Source organism: Pan troglodytes, chromosome 13, assembly GCF_028858775.2.
Source record: "Pan troglodytes isolate AG18354 chromosome 13, NHGRI_mPanTro3-v2.0_pri, whole genome shotgun sequence".
Taxonomy (NCBI): Eukaryota; Metazoa; Chordata; class Mammalia; order Primates; family Hominidae; genus Pan; species Pan troglodytes.
Window position 1 is genome coordinate 74003135 of NC_072411.2, and position 19477 is coordinate 74022611.

General features: G+C 37.9%; 2 protein-coding genes across 5 annotated transcripts in view; one reads left to right on the plus strand and one right to left on the minus strand.

Annotated features, from left to right (window-relative positions):
- The window catches only part of SLC25A12 (solute carrier family 25 member 12), a 223182-nt gene that overhangs the window by 167294 nt on the left and 36411 nt on the right, over window positions 1-19477 (minus strand). The gene's annotated exons all lie outside the window — the stretch shown is intronic.
- HAT1 (histone acetyltransferase 1) overlaps window positions 1-19477 on the plus strand; it is a 70094-nt gene that overhangs the window by 30347 nt on the left and 20270 nt on the right. For all 4 annotated transcript variants that reach the window (XM_001146318.6, XM_063790588.1, XM_009443760.5 and 1 more), the window contains exons 4-8: window positions 724-844; window positions 13165-13344; window positions 13614-13735; window positions 14236-14340; window positions 14669-14775. In XM_001146318.6, coding sequence (XP_001146318.3) covers window positions 724-844; window positions 13165-13344; window positions 13614-13735; window positions 14236-14340; window positions 14669-14775 — 635 coding nt within the window. The remainder of the gene's footprint in view (window positions 1-723; window positions 845-13164; window positions 13345-13613; window positions 13736-14235; window positions 14341-14668; window positions 14776-19477) is intronic.

The following is a 19477-nucleotide window of genomic DNA, read 5'->3' on the forward strand; positions in this document are numbered from 1 at the left end:
TACTTCCATCAAAAACCCTAAAATGCATTGTCACTTTCCTTTACCCTGACCCCTAGTCTTAGGCAGTCACTAATTTACTTTCTGTCTCTATAGATTTACCTATTTTGGATAATTTAGAGTTCACTTTTTAGAAGACTCTTTTAAGCTGGAAAAAGGAATATTAAGGCATAAATGTGATAGCAGGGAGCAGGGGTGGAAGAATTAGCAGCAGTTCCATATCTGCCTTTTGAGTTCATAGAGCAGTTTACATGTAGTAAGGCAGGTGCTATCGCTGCAGCTCTGGATTTTGGTGATTCAGTAAGCAGTAAGTTGGAGGGACTGGTCCAAGGCTTGGTAGCTGCTTGCCTAGCCAGGTCCTAATTTAACACTATTTCTCTCATTTGAAATGCCTTCTAATACTGGTAATGGTAGCAGCAGCAGCAACAGTAGCAATAGTATTAAATGTCTGACATTTAGTGAGTACTTATACAATGTGCCAGTTTTATAAGTAGTTTACAAGTATTAACTTATTTAACCCAAACAACATTCCTGACTTAGGCAACATTCCTGAGTTATTCTATTTTATAGATGAAAACTGAAGCACATTTTATTGTAGATTTTTTTTTTTAAGTATAGTTTAAAATCTTGAAACTACCCATGAAGTTAAACTTGTTTATATGTAGGGTTAATACTTTTTAATGACTGCAAAAATTCATTCCATTATTGCTATTTTTTCCATTTCAGTGAAACTGCTTTTGGTTACAAGGGTCTAAAGATCCTGTTATACTATATTGCTGGTAGCCTGTCAACAATGTTCCGTGTTGAATATGCATCTAAAGTTGATGAGAACTTTGACTGTGTAGAGGTAAGAACAGAAATACTTTTTAAACTGTTTTCCAATTTAATTTATTTTAAAATAGGTTTTAGGCCAGGTGCGGTGGCTCACACCTGTAACCCCAGCAGTTTGGGGGACCAAGGGGGGGCAGATCTTTTGATCTCAGGAGTTCGAGACCAGCCTGGCCAACATAGTGAGAGCCCATTTCTCAAAAAAACCACAAAAATTAGTGGGGCGTGGTGGCATGTCCAGCTACTCAGGAGGCTGAGGTCGGAGGATGGCTTGAGCCCAGGAGGCAGAGGCTACAGTCAGCTGAGATCATGCCACTGTACTACAGCCTGGATGACAGAGCTAGACCCTGTCTCAAAAACAAAACAAACAAACAATAAACAAATAAAAATTAAAGGTTTGGGCTGGGTGCAGTGGCTTGTGCCTATAATCACAGTGCTTTTGGAGGCTGAAGTGGGAGGATCTCAAGCCCAGGAGTTGGAAACCAGCCTGGACAACATAGTGAGACCCTCAGCTACTTGGGAGGCTGAGGTGGGAGGATTACCTGAGCCCAGGAGCTTGAGGCTGCCAGTGAGCCATGATGGCACCACTGCACTCCAGCCCAGGCAACAGAACAAGACCCTGTCTCTAAAAAAAAAAAAAAAAAAAAAAAAATTAAGGTTTGAGGGAAGAGAGAATCTGTTATATGGTAGTTTTAAAATCACATTCTCAGGCTGGGTGTGGTGGCTAACGCCTATAGTCCCAGCACTTTGGGAGGCCAAGGTGGGCGGATCACCTGAGGTCAGGAGTTCAAGACCAGTCTGGCCAACATGGTGAAACCCCGTCTCTACTAAAAATACAAAAATTAGCTGGGCGTGGTGGTACGCACCTGTAATCCCAGCTACTTGGGAGGCTGAGGCATGAGAATTGCTTGAACCCGGGAGGCAGAGGTTGCAGTGAGTTGAGATCGTGCCACTGCACTGCAGCCTGGGTGACAGAGTGAAACTGTGTCTCAAAAAAAAATTAATTAATTAAATAAAATCATATACTCAGTCTTTAGTTATGGAGGCATTTGCCTCCCTGTCATTACAGTTAATCCTGTGATCATGATCCTGTTCTGTTTCCTGCATGGACCTTCTTCATAAAAATCTTTTGCCTTTGTGATCAGAGTTTTATTTTTTTGCCAACTTTTGTTTTTTATTGTGGTTATGTCCTATAAGTCAAAGAAGATGGAGGGAAATAGCTAAATTTTCCACTTTTACCTAGTGTAGAATCTATTGAAGTTTCTCTTGCTGCATTTCTAATCCCACAAATTTTGCTAATATATTCCTTTATGGATGGAATACATGGATGATCAAGCCGATCACATTATAAAACTATTTAAAGTGAGTGTATCAAAAGGGGATAAAGGTAAAGAGAGAGATGAGGCCGGGCACGGTGGCTCATGCCTGTAATCCTATCACTTTGGGAGGCTGAGGTGGGCGGATCACCAACATGGCGAAACCCCGTCTCTACTAAAAATACAAAAATTAGCTGGGCGCAGTGGTGCATGCCTGTAATCCCAGCTACTCGGGAGGCTAAGGCAGGAGAATTGCTTGAACCCAGGAGGTGGAGGTTGCAGTGAGCCAAGATTGCGCCATTGCACTCCAGCCTGGGTGACAAAGCAAGACTCCATCTCAAAAAAAGAGAGAGAGATGAGTATGCATCTGTGGTAGACTGAATAATGGTTCCCCCCAAAAGATATCCATGTCCTAATATCTGGAACCTGTGAATGGTGCCTCATATTGCAAAAAGCACTTTGCTGATATAATTAAATATCTTGATATTATCCTGGAATATTTGGGTGGACCTAAATGTAATGACATGTATCCTAATGAGAGGGAGACAGAAGGAAACTTGATGACAGAAAAGGAGAAGGCAGTGTGACCACAGAGGCAGATGTGATATGGCCACAAGCCAAAGAATGCTTACTCACTAGAAGCTGGAAGAAGAAAGGAACAGATTCCCTCCTAGAGCTTCCAGAGGGAGTGTATTACCTTGGTTACAGCCCAGTGATACTGATTTCAGAACACCTCCAGACCGTAAGAGAATAAATATTGTTTTAAGCCACCAAGTTTGTGGTAATTTATTATAGCAGCCACAGGAAACGAATACAGGTTTTCATACCAGGAAGTGGGATGCTGCTATAACCAATAACTAAAAATGTAGAAGTGTCTTTGGAAATAGGTAGAGGCTGGAAGAGTTTTGAAGGTGCATGATAGAAAAAGCATAGATTACCTTGAATGGACTGTTGGTAGAAATATGGATGTTAAAGGAAATATGGGCTGGGCGCAGTGGCTCATGCCTGTAATCCCAGCAATTTAGAAGGCCGAGGCGGGAGGATCACCTGAGGTCAGGAGTTTGAGACTAGCCTGGCCAACATGGTGAAACCCATCTCTACTAAAAATACAAAAATTAGCCGGGCGTGGTGGCAGGCACATGTAATCCCAGCAACTTGGGGGGATGAGGCAGGAGAATCACTTGAACCTGGGAGGCAGAGGTTGCAGTGAGCCAAGATCGCGCCATTCATTGCACTCCAGCCGGGGCAACAAGAGCAAAACTCCATCTCAAAAATAAATAAATAAATAAAGGAAATAATGGACTGTTGGTTAGGGCTCAGAATGAAGCTAGGAGTGTAGGAGAGAACACCTGTATCATCTTAGAGAATATATATATATATATACACACACACACACACACACACACACACACACTTAGTTTTGGTAGAAACACGAACATGAGCTGGATGCGTTGGCTCATGCCTATAATCCCAGCACTTTGGGAGGCCAAGGCGGGTGGATCACGAGGTCAGGAGTTTGAGACCAGCCTGGCCAACATAGTGAAACCCCGTCTCTACTAAAAATACAAAAATTAGCCGGGCATGGTGGCACATGCCTGTAATCCCAGCTACTCGGGAGGCTGAGGCAGGAGAATCACCTGAACCCGGTAGGCGGAGGTTGCGGTGAGCCGTTATCACGCCACTGCACTCCAGCCTGGGCAACAGAGCGAGACTCTGTCTCAAAAAAAAAAAAAAAAAAAGTGCCTCTGCTACTGAGGAGAATGAGGCAGGAGGATCATTTGAGGCCAGGAGGTTGAGGCTACAGTAAGGTAAGTATGATCATGCCACTGCACTCCAGCCTGGGTGACAGCGAGACCCTGTCTTTAAAAAAAAAAAAAGGCCAGGCTTAGTGGCTCACATTTGTAATCCTAGCACTTTGGGAGGCCAAGGTAGGTAGATCACTTGGGCTCAGGAGTTCAAGCCAGCCTGGGCAGTATGGCGAAAACCCATCTCTACACGCACGCATGCACACACACACACACGCTGACACACACACGCTGGGTGTGGTGGTGTGTGCCTGTAGTTCCAGCTACTCTGGAGCCTGAGGTGGGAGACTGGCTTAAGCACGGGAGGTGAAGGTTGCAGTGAGCCAAGATTGTGCCACTGCACTCCAGCCTGAGTGACAGAGCCAGACCTTGTCTCCAAAAAACAAACAAACAAACAAAAGAAGTGCCTCTGGTTGGTGAGAGCTTAGAACAAAATGAGGAACATGTATTTGGCAACTGGAGAAAAGGATATCCTTGTTCTATAGTGGCAGAAAGCCTAGCTGAGTTATGTCCTGCAGTTCTGTGGAAAGGAGAACTTACTGTAAGCAATGAACTTGGATGTTTAGCTGAGGAGGTTTTTATGCAAAGTATTGGAGGTGTGGCCTGATTTCTGGCTGCTTATAGTAAAGTGATGAAAGAGATAAATTGAGGGAAGAACTGTTAAACAAAAACAAAACGATACAGGACTTGATGATTTGGGAAATTCTTAACCTATCCAGATTGTAGAAGACACTAGTTAGGATATTCATTGTCAGGAAGGTGGAAAGTGTGTTCTGGAGAGAAAGCCGTGAGTGTGACAGGATAACCTTTTGCTAGTGCTGAAGGGATTAGGCACGTGACTCATGGATCTCCTCAGTTGTCTCAGCAAAAAGCTAGGAATGTAGATCTGGGGAACATTTGTGGAGGACGCTCTTGTCTAATGGTATGAACCCTCATGACGTACACAGGTGACTCAAGGGTTTTGAGAATTAAAACTTTATAGTGCAGCTTGGATTGACAGGACAGAATGAAGGAAGGCCGTATGAACTCTCCAAATTTCACAGGCAGGAAACAGGCTAATAAAACTGCTCAGCTGCCAACATGTGCTACCTTTAAAGAAAATGGAAGAATGACTCTGAGGGCAAAGCTTTGGGTCCAGAGGGTGGAGCTGCAGGCCACAGTTATTCTTAGGCCTTGAAACCTAATGGAGTTTGCCATGCTGAATTTTGAAATTGCTTGGTGGCAGTGGCTCCTTTCTTCCTTCCATTTTCTTTTCTGGAATGAGAGATTCTATAACTGTTGTCCTATGCCTGTCCTACCATTGTCTTTTGGAAGTGATACTGTGTTTTCTAATTTCACAGGTTCATAGATGGAGAGGAATTTTGCCCTAGGATGTATCATACCCACAGTCTTACCTATAGCTGATTTAGATGATGAGATGTGTGACTTTTGAACTGACTATATCTAGATGAGATTTTGGGCTTGAGTTGATATGGTAATGGTTGAGACTTTTAGAAATGTTTGGATAGAATGAATGTATTTTGCATGTGGGATGGACATGAATCTTTGAGGGCCTTAAGAAAATTATATTTTAGGCTTGTTCTGTTTCTGAGCATTCCTCATTTAAGGGCATTGAAACTTCACCAAGCATTACTGATTTTTTTAAAGATTAAATCCCATTGTGTCACTAAATCATATTTATAAAATTAAAAGTTAATTCTTATAGCACAATCTCTTTTCTTTGCACTTATTAATCCAGCAAGTTTTAGTAAATTATATCTGATATACTATTGGTAATACTGTGCTAGACACAAGTATGGAAAATGAAATATATTACTTCATACTGTATGTCATAACTTTCCTCTGCAGAAGTAGCAGTTCCTAAAGAATTAACAATGAAACCAATTTTTTCAGGGCTTTAAACTGATTTTAACTGTTGACTTTACCTCTTTTGCCACCCCTATGCCCCATCTATATTTTTGGTTAAAACCTCCTCTCATTACTGGAACTGACTTACTTGGCCCTTTTTTATTATTTAAATTTTGAGGGATTTGTTATATTTAAAGGTTTTGCCTAAAGTCATACAACTAGTAAATAATCAGTATTGTACTAGGAGATGATTATTTAGTGTTATTATGCATAATATATAATAATATCCTGATTAAAAGATGTTAGGAATATTTATGACCTGTTCTAAGAGGATCCAGGCTCTTGGGCTTACTGCTTTTTTTCTCTCTCTCCCGTTATTTTTTTTTTAAATTTTAAGTTCTGGGATACATGTGCAGAACTTGCACGTTTGTTACATAGGTATCTTTCTCCTTTTGACCATGTGTTCTTCCCCCTCATTAAAAAAAAATTTTTTTTTAATTTTTAATTTTTTTGTAGAGACGGGGTCTTGCTATAGTGCCCAGACTGGCCTCAAACTCCTGGCCTCAAGCAATCTTCCCACCTTGGCCTTCCAAAATGCTGGGATTACAGGCACAAGCCACCGTACCCAGCCTTCTCCTGTGTTTTATGCCATGTGCTCCCAGTTTACTGCTATCATTGTAAGGAGCTTCACACTAGCAAACCCCTTATGGTTAAAAATACCATATTGGTAAGCTTGATGGAATCTGATTACTTCATACTGTATGTCATAACTTTCTTTTGCAGAAGTAGCAGTTCCTAAAACATTAACAATGCAACCAACTTTTTCAGGACTTTAAACTGACATTAACTTCTGACTTTACCTCTTTTGCCAACCCTGTGCCCCATCTATAAAACTAATTGTGCGTAGCATGAAAAAGATCTGAAATAGTTTCATATAATATGAATTGTGCATAGCATGAAAAAGATCTGAAGGAGTTTCATATTCATTATTCAACTTTAGTATTAGAAATATTTTGAGTACTATTTGTTTTTTTGTGTGTGTTTTTCCCCACTTCCCAGCCATGTTTGAGATGACTGAGCTTGCCAGATAAATAATATGTAACTACATTTAATATTTGTTTTATTTTATATAGTTTGTGTCCCAGGATAACTTTTGAAATTGTGCAGATACAAAAGTGATTCTGAGTAATACTGTAGTGGTTTGATGTTTGAAAAGATGTAATCTTAGATGAACTAGCATTTAACACATTTATTAAAATAGAGTTTTTTCATAATCAAATATGTAGATTGCTAAATTCTCCAGACCCAAGCCCAGCTAGATATTCTTGTTAAAAATGCAGGTGATGTTTTTCCTTGTGTGTAAACCCACTGTTGGAGGGTTTTTGTTTTTTACAGTTGCAGCTGATAGCACTGAATTGATTTCTTCCAAAGGAACTATTGATTTAGTTATAGATAAATCTTTTAAATACTTCATGCAGTGAAAATAGCTGTGTATTTGCATTGACATCTAATTGTTCCATTCTTGAAAATTAGGTTTTTCCATTTAGAAATACTGTGTTAGGAATAAGGAATCAATCTTTTATAATGTCTTTTTGTAGAGTTACTTATTTGCTTTGTGGTCAAAGATCATTTATATTGCGTATTCATACAAAGACTTTTTTCCCCTTATAAAAACGATTGGGTAGGGGATACATGGGTCATGGGCTTGCTTCTTCTATCTCAGTTTGCAGTGAGTGTTCATTCCATAGTGCCTTCTGTGTTCTTGATGCCAGCGATACAGTGGCAGACAAAGTCATGGAGCTTACATTCTAGCCAAGAGGAACAGTCAGTAAACAAAATAGTAAATACACAAATTAAATTCAGGCAGTATTATGAAGATACATTTTGCTCATTTCTGAATAATAAAGGAGGAACCAGCCATGTTATAATCTGAGGGTAAAGCTTACTAAGATACAAAGGCTCTAAAAATACAGCATTTTTGGCATTTTTGTAGTCCAGAAAGATTACCAGGGTTAAATCATTGTGGTGATGGAGAGAGGGGTAGGAGATGGTTGAAGGGGATGCAAAGCTAGATCATCATATAGGATCTTCTGTTCTGTGATAGGTGTTTGCAAGAAATAAGAGTAGTTGGCATTCTTTAGAGGCATTCTTAAGTAGGTGGAGGTCATAAACAATGTGATTTATATTTTTAAAATATGATTCTGGCTGCTGTGCAGAGAACACACTGTATAGGGCAAAAGTGAAAGGAGACCGGAACATTGCAGCGTTAGAGGTGACACTGGACTTAGTTGTCAGAGTAAGGAACATTTTGGAGGTCTGCTGTTGAATTAGATGTGACAGATGAAGAAAAAAAACAAGGAGAACCCCATTGCCCAAGTTCAATTATGGTACTGTTAACTGGGAAAACTATAGAAGAAATAGGTTTAAGTGGAAAAAATAAAAAAATTTTATTTTGGATGTTAGGTTTGAGTCTATATATTAGGGCTTTGCAGATCATACTGCATAGATGGTCAGCAGCCATAACATCTGCTTAGAAGTTATTTCTTATTAGGATTATGTCATTACATTAATTTTTAATCATCCATTCTTTTACTTTTCCAAGCTGAATGCTCTAGTTGCACCTAAAATTCTTCAGTCACAATTAAGATGCCTATAAAATCTCTACTAGCCATCATCTTTAAAGGAAACATAATTCTGAATTTTACAATACAATAAACTTGATTATTCAGACACTGATGATTTTTTCATCTGGTTGTCCTTGACCTTTGCTTTTATTAACACCTCCTGCTCTGTGCTTGTAATGCCAGCTACTCTGTAGGCTGACTCAGGAGGATCATTTGAGGCCAGGAATTTGAGACCAGCCTTGGTAACATAATAAGACCCTGCCTATTTAAAAAAAAAAAATGCTGAACATGGTGGCTCAAACCTGTAATCCCAGCGCTTTGGGAGGCCGAGGTGGACAGGTCACTTGAGGTCAGGAGTTTGAGACTAGCCTGGCCAACATGGTGAAACCTCATCTCTACCAAAAGTGCAAAAATTAGCCAGGTGTTGTGGTGCATGCTTGTGGTCCTAGCTACTCAGGAGGGCGAGGCAGGAGAATCACTTGAACTCGGGAATTGGAGGTTGCAGGGAGCCGAGTTCGCGCCACTGTACTCCAGCTTGGGTGACAGAGCAAGACTCCGTCTCAAAAAACGAAAACAAAAGCTAGGCATGATGGCATTCTCCTGTAGTCCCAGCTACTTGGAAGGCCGAGACAGAAGGATCTCTTGAGCCCAGGAGGTCAAGGCTGCAGTAAGCTATGGTTACACTACTGCATTCCAGCCTAGGTGACAGAGCAAGACTCTTGTCTTAAAAACAAAAACCTCCTGCCTTTTCTTGGGGGTAATTTCATTGCCTTTTAGTGAAGTAGTGCGTAACTAAGATTGTTGTCTTGCTAATTGCTAGCATTTCTGGGAAAAGTTTGGTACAGGAAGTTGAAATAGATGGATAAAGTTTGTATTAACTGTGAATTTCAGTTATTTTATCCTAGTGTCCCACTAATTGGATTGAATTTGAGAGGATATGAGAGCAGATTTTAAAAATTTTATGGAGTGTTTAGCCTCTTTCTAGGAAAATCCTACATCCAGAAATTTCGAAAAAATCTTTGGTAGACTAGTAAAATTTCAAATTGTGATGGTGTTCTTGATAAGTAATACTTTTTATGAAATATCATAAAGAGCTTTAAAAGTATATATTGACAAGTTTATCTTGTTTAGTTCAAGTAGCAAAATACTAATGCAGTGTAAATAAACATAATATGACCTTTGTTTTTCCATTAGTGAAAAAGTTCACATTTTTAATTTCTCAACAATACATTCTGTAGTTAAAGCTTAAATATTATCAGAGAACATGAGATTGAGAACATTAAGTAGATACAGAATTTCTTTTGCTTGTTTTTTTTTTTTTAGCATATTTTAGGTAGTCTTAGAATTATAGTTAAGTCTATGTACCACTTTAGCCAAGTAAAGAACAACATGTTACCACCTACTTAACGTGCCTTTAATTGCAATCTCAAAAATAACTAGACAAATTTAGACAAATGGTGCTGCTTAAGATAAGACGTTAGAGAGGTTATTGGGTTTTCAAATGTGTATAAATACAAATATAAACATTAAAAGATTAATTATCAGGCATATCGCTTTATTCAATAATGAGGAAATGCAAAAATTGCTCCATATGAACATGTTCATGTGTAATAAAGTACAGAACACTGGAACTTGAAATGACCATAGTTAAATAGTATACAATCTAAAAATATTTCATAATGACCCACCTACCAGAATATCTAACTAGAATACTTTTGCACTTTCCTTTTTAAAAATAAATTACCAAGCGTTAGGAAACCATTTGTAAGAGATGTCTTTGTTAATTAAATATATCAGGTTGTATTCTGGTTTGTTTTTTTGAGACAGAGTCTCACCCTGTCACCCAGGCTGGAGTGCAGTGGCGCAGTCTTGGCTCACTGCAACCTCCGCCTCCCAAGTTCAAGTGATTCTCCTGCCTCAGCCTCCCAAGTAGCTGGGATTACAGGTGCACGCCACCACGCCCAGCTACTTTTGTATTTTTATTAGAGACAGGGTTTCACCATGTTGGCCAGGCTGGTCTCAAACTCCTGACTTCAGGTGATGTGCGTATTTTGGCCTCCCAAAGTGCTGGGATTATAGGCGTGAGCCACCATGCCCAGCCTGGTGTCTTTTTAAAAAATTTTTTTGAAATTCTAGTTCCCTGGTGTGTCTAGTCAGCTGAATTTCTTACCCTTTCTATATTTCTGTATAATTTTAGTTGAAGTTTAGAATAATGCTCTGGAATACAGGGAATTTTTCAGTGATCTTCAGAAATAGATTCTAAACTTTTAGCCACAAACATTGGAATTAAGAAGTTTCTGTTCATTTTTAACTCTATTCAATTAACAATGATTAAATGAGGTTTGCTCTTGTGCTGATTTTTATTATCTGATCAGTAATCCAATCTGAAAGATGAATATTTTAAATTGAACTAAATTATATATTTGAGAAAAGAGTACAGATCTCTAAGACATGGTAGTCAGAATTTTTTTTTTTCTTAAAGCAGAATCCATTTAATAGAGAAATGCAGACATTTTCCCTTTAGTGAAGCCAAGTTGTAAATTCTAGGTTGAAGAACTATTTGGTTTTAAGTTGTATATTTTATGTAAGTATATCAGATACATATTTATATACATAACTATTTATAAATATATATTTATATAATTATATAAAGATTCCTTGCTTTAAAATTGCCCTTTGCCCCTGTAAAAATTCTTAATGTGTAAACTTACACAAAGCAAAATATTTTATTTGAAGATATTTATTACAGGAAATAGACATCATTTGAAGGCTGAAAGCCTTTTTTCAACTTTGTTGGGCTCAAACCTTCCGGTTGCTCTGCCCGCCACCAAAAGTGCTACTTGAAACTTAGAGTTTCTGAGAAGTCTTTGAAGTAGATTTGATACAAGATATGTAAAGTGATTTGCAATGCCTTCTTGAGAAGACAGGACATAAGGAAAGTTTTTAAAAGTTAAAATTATACATGCTATGAAAGTCTTAAAGTGATTTTTAAACTGATAGATTATAAATCCCTTTTTAAAAGTAGTTTTTCTTGACTTTTTAAAAACCTTAACTAACATACTATACTGTTTTACTCATCACTACTTTGGATTTTAATTGCTACACAACACATCTATTACAGCTATCCCTCATTATGACAGTTTCCTTGATAGCTGTTGAAATTGTACTGATTCTATAAAATATGCTTACGATGGCCTCTTCACGTTAGCAATTTCAAGGAAAAATATTTATCAAATAGTACTTTAAAAATAAGCAAAAACTGTCCTATGAAATGCAGTTTATTTGATCTAGAGTGTGAATGAGTTGCAAGGACTGATGTACATATTAGAAATAAACTGTTGGGCAAAATGCTGAAGAGCTATATTTTCAATAATAGGTCTTTTTTATACCTATAAACAAATTATATATAAATGTTGGTGGTACCAGAGCATTGAAAATAAAACTTGTTTGTGATAAACGTCATCACTGGTTCTCTATCCTGAAATGTAACTGAATCATAATAAAGTGCTATTCATCTGCAGGTGCATTGCTTCTACTTAGTTAAAAGATGGTTGAAAGGATAGGAATTAGTAGCATGTTGTATTAGCCTTTTGTAGTGTATTTTGTCCTAAGCATCTTAATTTCCCTGTTTTGAATGCTAAGTAGCAAGGGTCTTGGTTTAGAACTAATACCCATCATGCATGTAAACGGTATGAAAGAGCTGCTTAGTAAGTTAACACAAAGTGTTCTTGTGTCAGTCCTTGTGGAAATAGATACAATACAAACATTACAGCTGAACTCACGGCAAACTCCATTAAGTAAAAACCTGGCCTCATTGTTCAGGAAAAAGTTTGAATAGAATACAAGCTCATTTTGTTGAATGTAATGTCAGGCTTTTAGGGACTGTATTGAGGGATAAGGTTTTGTTAAGTTGAGACCAATTCATTAAGTTTTATTGCCTGGTGAGAAGCAGCAATACTTTATTGTAAGACTTCATCAGATATTCATGGTTAAAGAGAAGTAGTAAATGTATTCAATCAAGTGGTCTTTTGGGATTTTGAAAAGGATTATGAAGTCTGCTCAGCTGATAACATTGATAGAGGTTGTTTAACAAGGGTAATTTTAATCTCCGAGTTTAGTTTTGTTGTCCAGTCTTGTCTCTTTTTTACTGTCACAAATCCAGGTCTGTAAGAATTGTGTCACATTCTAAGGATAAAAGAACGATATATCCATTCATATAATTTATGTTATTTCCTAAATAGGTATATTTTTAAGTTACCATCTTAGTTTGAGTTTGGCATATGAGGGAATTGTGACCCATCTAGTTGTGAGATTGCTATTCATTTGGTCAGACTCTAGTCTCATCTCACCACTGCTGGTGATCTTTTCATGTCTTGGATAATATGATTTCTTTGACACATATAAAATAATAAGCAACCTTTTGCCTTGGCCAGTTCAGACTGTCATGAAGGGGTATAGTCAGCTGTTTCTGCATAATGGAAATGTCCATAGCATTGCTCTTATTATTGTACTTGGTATCAGGTTACCTGCCTTCTCTTATTTACTTTTATATTATGCTCATCTCAGTTTTGTGTGATGCAGTTTGTGCACAGGAAGCTCATCCTTTTCCAATTCACTGTGTGTTTACTTCTTTAGTTTTCAACCAAAGTTTTGTAATTTGTGTTGGTTTTGTCAGTTTTAAAGAAATAAACCATATTCAACTTAAAGTTGAATTTGTTATTAATTTTTATATCCTTTATTCTTTAGGCAGATGATGTTGAGGGCAAAATTAGACAAATCATTCCACCTGGATTTTGCACAAACACGAATGATTTCCTTTCTTTACTGGAAAAGGAAGTTGATTTCAAGCCATTCGGAACCTTACTTCATACCTACTCAGTTCTCAGTCCAACAGGAGGAGAAAACTTTACCTTTCAGATATATAAGGTAAAGATAAATCTAAATATTTATTGAGTAAAGTTCTATTTGCCTGAAACCTGTATGTAGTTTTGTTGTCAGTGATTTATTCTAACTGCAGTAAACAAGTTTTAATCAGCATTATAAACAAAGATCTATTTTGTGTGTATGTCTGTATCTGTGTTCACATCTTAATCTGAGACTTCTAAACATTTTCCCACAGGATAATTTTGTGTTCTGCGGACTTTCACTTACCTTTGTGATGAGTTTCACCTGACTTTTCCTGGCTTTTTCCCTAGGCTGACATGACATGTAGAGGCTTTCGAGAATATCATGAAAGGCTTCAGACCTTTTTGATGTGGTTTATTGAAACTGCTAGCTTTATTGACGTGGATGATGAAAGATGGCACTACTTTCTAGTGTAAGTACAGTTCTAAAGCAACAGTAGACCTTATTACCTCCACAAAGCCAGCATTTTAATTGTGGCAGCCCAATTATTGGGACAGTATAATGATATTTTTCCCAGGAAAGAAAAACTATTGTTTATGAGGCTTGAGTTTTCCTTCATTATGCTTTGGGAGACCTTGAGAATAGAGCTGAATTAAATGCTGTTGTCCGTTAGGGCCCTGAATGTAGGCTTAAACAGTAAAATGAGCTTTGCCTGTGTTTTCTTTTACTTGCCACCTATTCATCTTTATAATAGGCAAGTGCACTGAAGTGATGTAAAGAGGTCTGATTTATCCAAGTTGCTGCACACCAATTAAGTGAATTGTACATTCAGAACATAGCAGGTGTACCCATTGGGCCCTCACAGAGTAGCTTGCTGACACTGAAAATTCAGTCAGAGAATGGAAAAGAAAATGGACACTGCATGGGAGCGCGACTGTAATTGACCTGCTTGGCTTTCTGTTTTATCTGCAGATTTGAGAAGTATAATAAGGATGGAGCTACGCTCTTTGCGACCGTAGGCTACATGACAGTCTATAATTACTATGTGTACCCAGACAAAACCCGGCCACGTGTAAGGTAATTGGCAGTATAACACGTGCCTTGTCTTTTATTTCAGAAGAAGGAACTGCTGAAGTTTCCAATACTTGTTATAATAGTGTTGATTTGTTTAAAAAAAAAATCACTATTATTCATGGGCTATGTACTGATTTATTTCATTGTTCCTTTGAAACAGTGTAGAAGATTAAACTAATTTTGAGTATCTTGATAATTTTTGGGTATCTCAAAGGTGGATTGAAAAAAAGATCACACAAACTTTAAAGTGTTTGTAATACTATAGTGATCTGCAGGTTTTAAACTGGTCATGTTATGATATTTTAATTTTAAAATAATTTCTTTACTGTAGTCAGATGCTGATTTTGACTCCATTTCAAGGTCAAGGCCATGGTGCTCAACTTCTTGAAACAGTTCATAGATACTACACTGAATTTCCTACAGTTCTTGATATTACAGGTATGTAAAATTTGATTTGTTACTGAAAGAGCCTTTCTAAAAATGTCTTCTTACTGATTGATTTTATTTTTGTCAGAAATAACTATTTTAAACAGCAACATTTTCCTAGGGTGTTTAAGCCATCTAAAGATGGCTTAAGTTTATGTTTTAGAGCATAAGCCTTTGTGGGGATTGGATTACATCCCTAACTGTGAAGTGCATAATGGAACAAATTGAAGATAATGAGCTGAATATATATGGGGAAGTCTTGGTCAGGCGTAAATACGTTGAAAGTATGGTATAACTTATTTGTTCACTTTATTTGGCAAACAGTTGCATTATTTAGAGGCAGCCTGCGCTTTAATTTACATGTAGGGGCAGAATATTATAAACTTTACTGAGAAAAAAAAGTCAAGGGTAAATACTTCTTGAATAGAATACACATTTCCTAAAGTGTGTGTTTTGTATTCCTAAAATGCATGCCTTCACAACAGTAGTAGATAAGGTGAAATGTAGGCCTATTTGTTTTGGAAATGTCTTTCAGTATGGATTAGCCATAGAAGTAGTAGTATGAATAGAATGCTTAGGAGAAGGAAAGACGACTTACTTGACTTGACTCTTCAAAAGGAGAAGGCATTATTAGATGGAGTTTCAGATGATAATATGTTAAAGTGTGATCCACCAAAAAACAAAGTGGCCCAAGGAATATTTATGTTATTTTCTAACTTTCAAATTTGTTGTTAATAAAATTGCTGATGAAACTGAAAGTTACCTTTTTCTTTTATTGAAAAATACTTTACCAGATAGTTACATGCAAATTGGTATTAAAATTTATTAATCTTACAAGTTTGAATTTGGATACATCTTTGTTACAAACTATACTATTTAACATGCACTAAAATATTAACATGTTAAAAAATGCTATTTGGGAATTTTGTTTAAAGACACCACCTCCCACCCACCCACCCCCACCAAAAAAAAAAATGGTTGTAAGACTGGCAACCACATAAATAGGCTAGTAAGCAGATTGTTTCATCCTTCTTTATATAGACTAGTAATCCAAGGTAAATAAAATTGAAGTTGCTTCAGAACAGTGAATTGATCTGTAGAATAATAAACTGGAGGGAAAGCATGTTGTCTTTAAAAGGGAGTTCCACATTTATAGAGGTGAATTATCTTTTCATCTGACTTTCCTGCTACTGTTAAATGGGTTGGAAACTCAGGAGATAAAGTAGTAGTTACTAAACTTCATTTATAACAAAAGTTATAAATTGTTTAAGCGACAACTTCACTAGCTTAGTGACTTATAAAATTGTAGAAACATAATACAGACTATGTCACTTCTTTTAGTTAAGCAGAAAATTGTTTAGCTTCTATTAACTTATAGAGCTTAGACTTGCTGCTACATGAAGGGACATTTTTGGTGATTTTAATGTGGAGTTCACATAAGTAGTCTTTGTCTACTCTAGTGGGTAATGTGCCAGCAGGGGTTGTTTCTCTGAAGCCTCTTAACCACTTTCTTCTGTCTACTCCAACCAATAAAGTCCTTGATACTTAGCACCAATTAGCAGATAAAGAATTTTATTTCTTAAATCTCAGTGAAGAGTCATCAATAATGGTAGCCTTTATTCATTGGTGTTATTCATTAGAAACTGAAGTCTCTAAAAAGAAAAGACTAAACATGCTAAAGGACTTCTGAATTTGACAACTGGGTATTGGCCTTTATTTTCAGCATTAACATTTCTCAGCATTTAAAAATACTAAAAATGCCTTATCAGCTGTTCTCATTAAGGTATTTATTTCTCCTAGATTTCCATACCCAGTCCTTAAAAAACAAAACTGCAGATTTTTCTACTCTCCTGTCATTTGTTGCCTGTTTCTCCATTATTGTGTGTGCTTTTTTAGCTTTGTGGTTCTTTTGCAGGCTCTGGATCTCCATTTGCAATCCAGAATATTCTTTATATTGAGATGGCCTTTTGCTTACTTGACAGATAGCCAGATCTAATAATAATTGAAACTTCCTGTAGATGGCCTAAGTTATATCTTACTTCCAATGGATGGGTGTTTGTGGTATAATTGCCACCCATTTTCATTTTTTTGCACTCAATTTTAAGGTAAAATACTGGCAGACAATTCCTTGTATACCATCTGCCTTTTGAAGATACTATTCTCTTAAGATGTACAGCATTTGAATACATCTCAGTTGTATAACTTTATAAATAGAATCAATGATCTGTTTCCTCTGGACTTCTGAAAGGAGTTGCATTTGGCAATAGAAATCGATTCTGGGCTGGAATACATATCAGTATTATTATCTATCAGTAGTACATTAAGAGCTAATTATATTTGTCCTTTAAATGTACTTTATTGTTCTGGGATGTGCCATATAGCTTTTTAGAATATTATGTGAATTGTTTATACTTAGGTGATTGTGCTGTTATCTCATTTCCCTTCTTTAGAATATGATTTTTTTATCACTAATATGTATGTTAATATGAGAAGCTTTAAAAAAACAATTGCTAGATGATGTATTACATTTAGAAAAAACTCAGTTTTTGATCCTGCATATCATTGTAGATTTAAATTCAAGAAAATATGTTGCTTAAATATGTTGCTTATCTTTGTAGCATAGAAACAAAGGAATTGAAGGATGTCATACATTATTGGGTGTCATTTTAAGTTCATTTCAGACTGACACTTTCAAAGGGCTTAAAGATTGAGTGGTGACTTGGTTCCTTATATTAAGCTGCAAACAAAGTATTATCAGTCGTAATGGCTTATTTAAAACTGGAAATTTTTTGCATGTTTTTTGACTTATGTGAAAATTTCAGGTAAAAATGTGGCCTGAGTAGTTTTTCTCAACTGTAACTCATTTTCCTATGATACCTATTTCCTAAACTTTTCTGAGGGTATAGAAGTTACTTAAAATTTCACTCAGCTGGTTACAGTGGCTCATGCCTGTAATCCCAGAAGTTTGGGAGGCTGAGCTGGAGGGTTGCTTGAGCTCAGGGGTTCAAGACCAGCCTGGGCAACATAGGGAGATTCCCGTCTCTATAAAAAATTTTTTTTTAATTAGCTGGATATGGTGGCACACACCTATGGTCCCAGCCAGCTACTTGGGGGACTGAGATGAGAGGATCGTTAGAGCCCAGGAGGTCAAGGCTGCAGTGAGCTGTGATTGCGCTATTGCACTCCAGCTAGGAGGACAGAGCGAGACCCTGTCTTAAAAAATACACACACACTTTGGGAGGTCGAGGCAGGCGGATCACGAGGTCAAGAGATCGAGACCATCCTGGCTAGCATGGTGAAACCCTGTCTCTACTAAAAATACAAAAAATTAGCCAGGCGTGGTGGCATGCACTTGTAGTCCCAGCTACTCGGGAGGCTGAGGCAGGAGAATCACTTGAACCTGTGAGCCGAGATCCTGCCACTGCACCCCACCCTGGTGACAGAGTGAGACTCTGTCTCAAAAAAACACACAGATTCACACACACATACACACACACAGCCATACACACATACACTAAATGTTAGTTTAAATCAGTATTAGCAATGCAGTTTCTTTTTTTTTTGAGACGGAGTCTCCCTCTGTACCCCAGGCTGGAGTGCAGTGGCGCGATCTTGGTTCACTGCAACCTCCGCCTCCCGGGTTCAAGCAATTCTCCTGCCTCAGCCTCCCAAGTAGCTGGGACTACAGGTGCCTGCCACCATGCCCGGCTAATTTTTGTATTTTTAGTAGAGACGGGGTTTCACCATATTGGCCAGGCTGGTCTCGAACTCCTAACCTTGTGACCCTCCGGCCTCGGCCTCCCCAAGTGCTGGGATTACAGGCGTGAGCCACCACCCCTGGCTGCAATGCAGTTGTTTTTCTCAACCAATTTAGAAAGAAATAGACTTGGAAAAACTGACATTGGATAAGCTTGTACCTCATCTATTAGTACTTTAAAAAATGTGGCCGGGTGCCATGGCTCACGCCTGTAATCCCAGCACTTTGGGAGGCCGAGGCGGGCAGATCACAAGGTCAGAAGATCGAGACCGTCTTGGCTAACATGGTGAAACCCTGTCTCTACTAAAAATAAAAAAATTAGCCAGGCGTGATGGTGGGCGCCCTGTAGTCCCAGCTACTTGGGACGCTGAGGCAGGAGAATGGCATAAACCCAGAGGTGGAGCTTGAGTGAGCCAAGATCGCGCCACTGTACTCCAGCCCGGGCGACAGAGCGAGACTCCGTCTCAAAAACAAACAAACAAAAAAATGTTTTACAAGAGATACTTGCTTAAGCGTTTGTCTCTAGTAGAGTTTTTAATTAAAACAACTTTATTGAGGTATAATTTCCAGACCATAAAATTCACCCATTTTAAGTGGACATTTCAGTGGTTTTTAGTAAACCTGCCTGTTTTAGAACATTTCCATCACTGAAAAGATCCTTCATGTCCATTTGTAGTCAGTTTCCATCCCTACACCCGACGTCCATTGAGGTCCTTGGTCCATTTTGAATAAATTGTTGTGTATGATGTGAGGTAAGTATCTCGTTCATCTTCTTAGATGTGGATATCCAGCTGTCCTGGCACCATTTGTTGAACGGAGTGTCTTTACTCATTGAATTGCCTTGGTACTTTTCTTGAAAATCAGTTGACCATAAATGTGAAGGTTTATTACCGGGCTCTCTAATGATCTATACTTCTACCCTTATGCCACTACCAAGCCGTCATGATTAGGTTGATA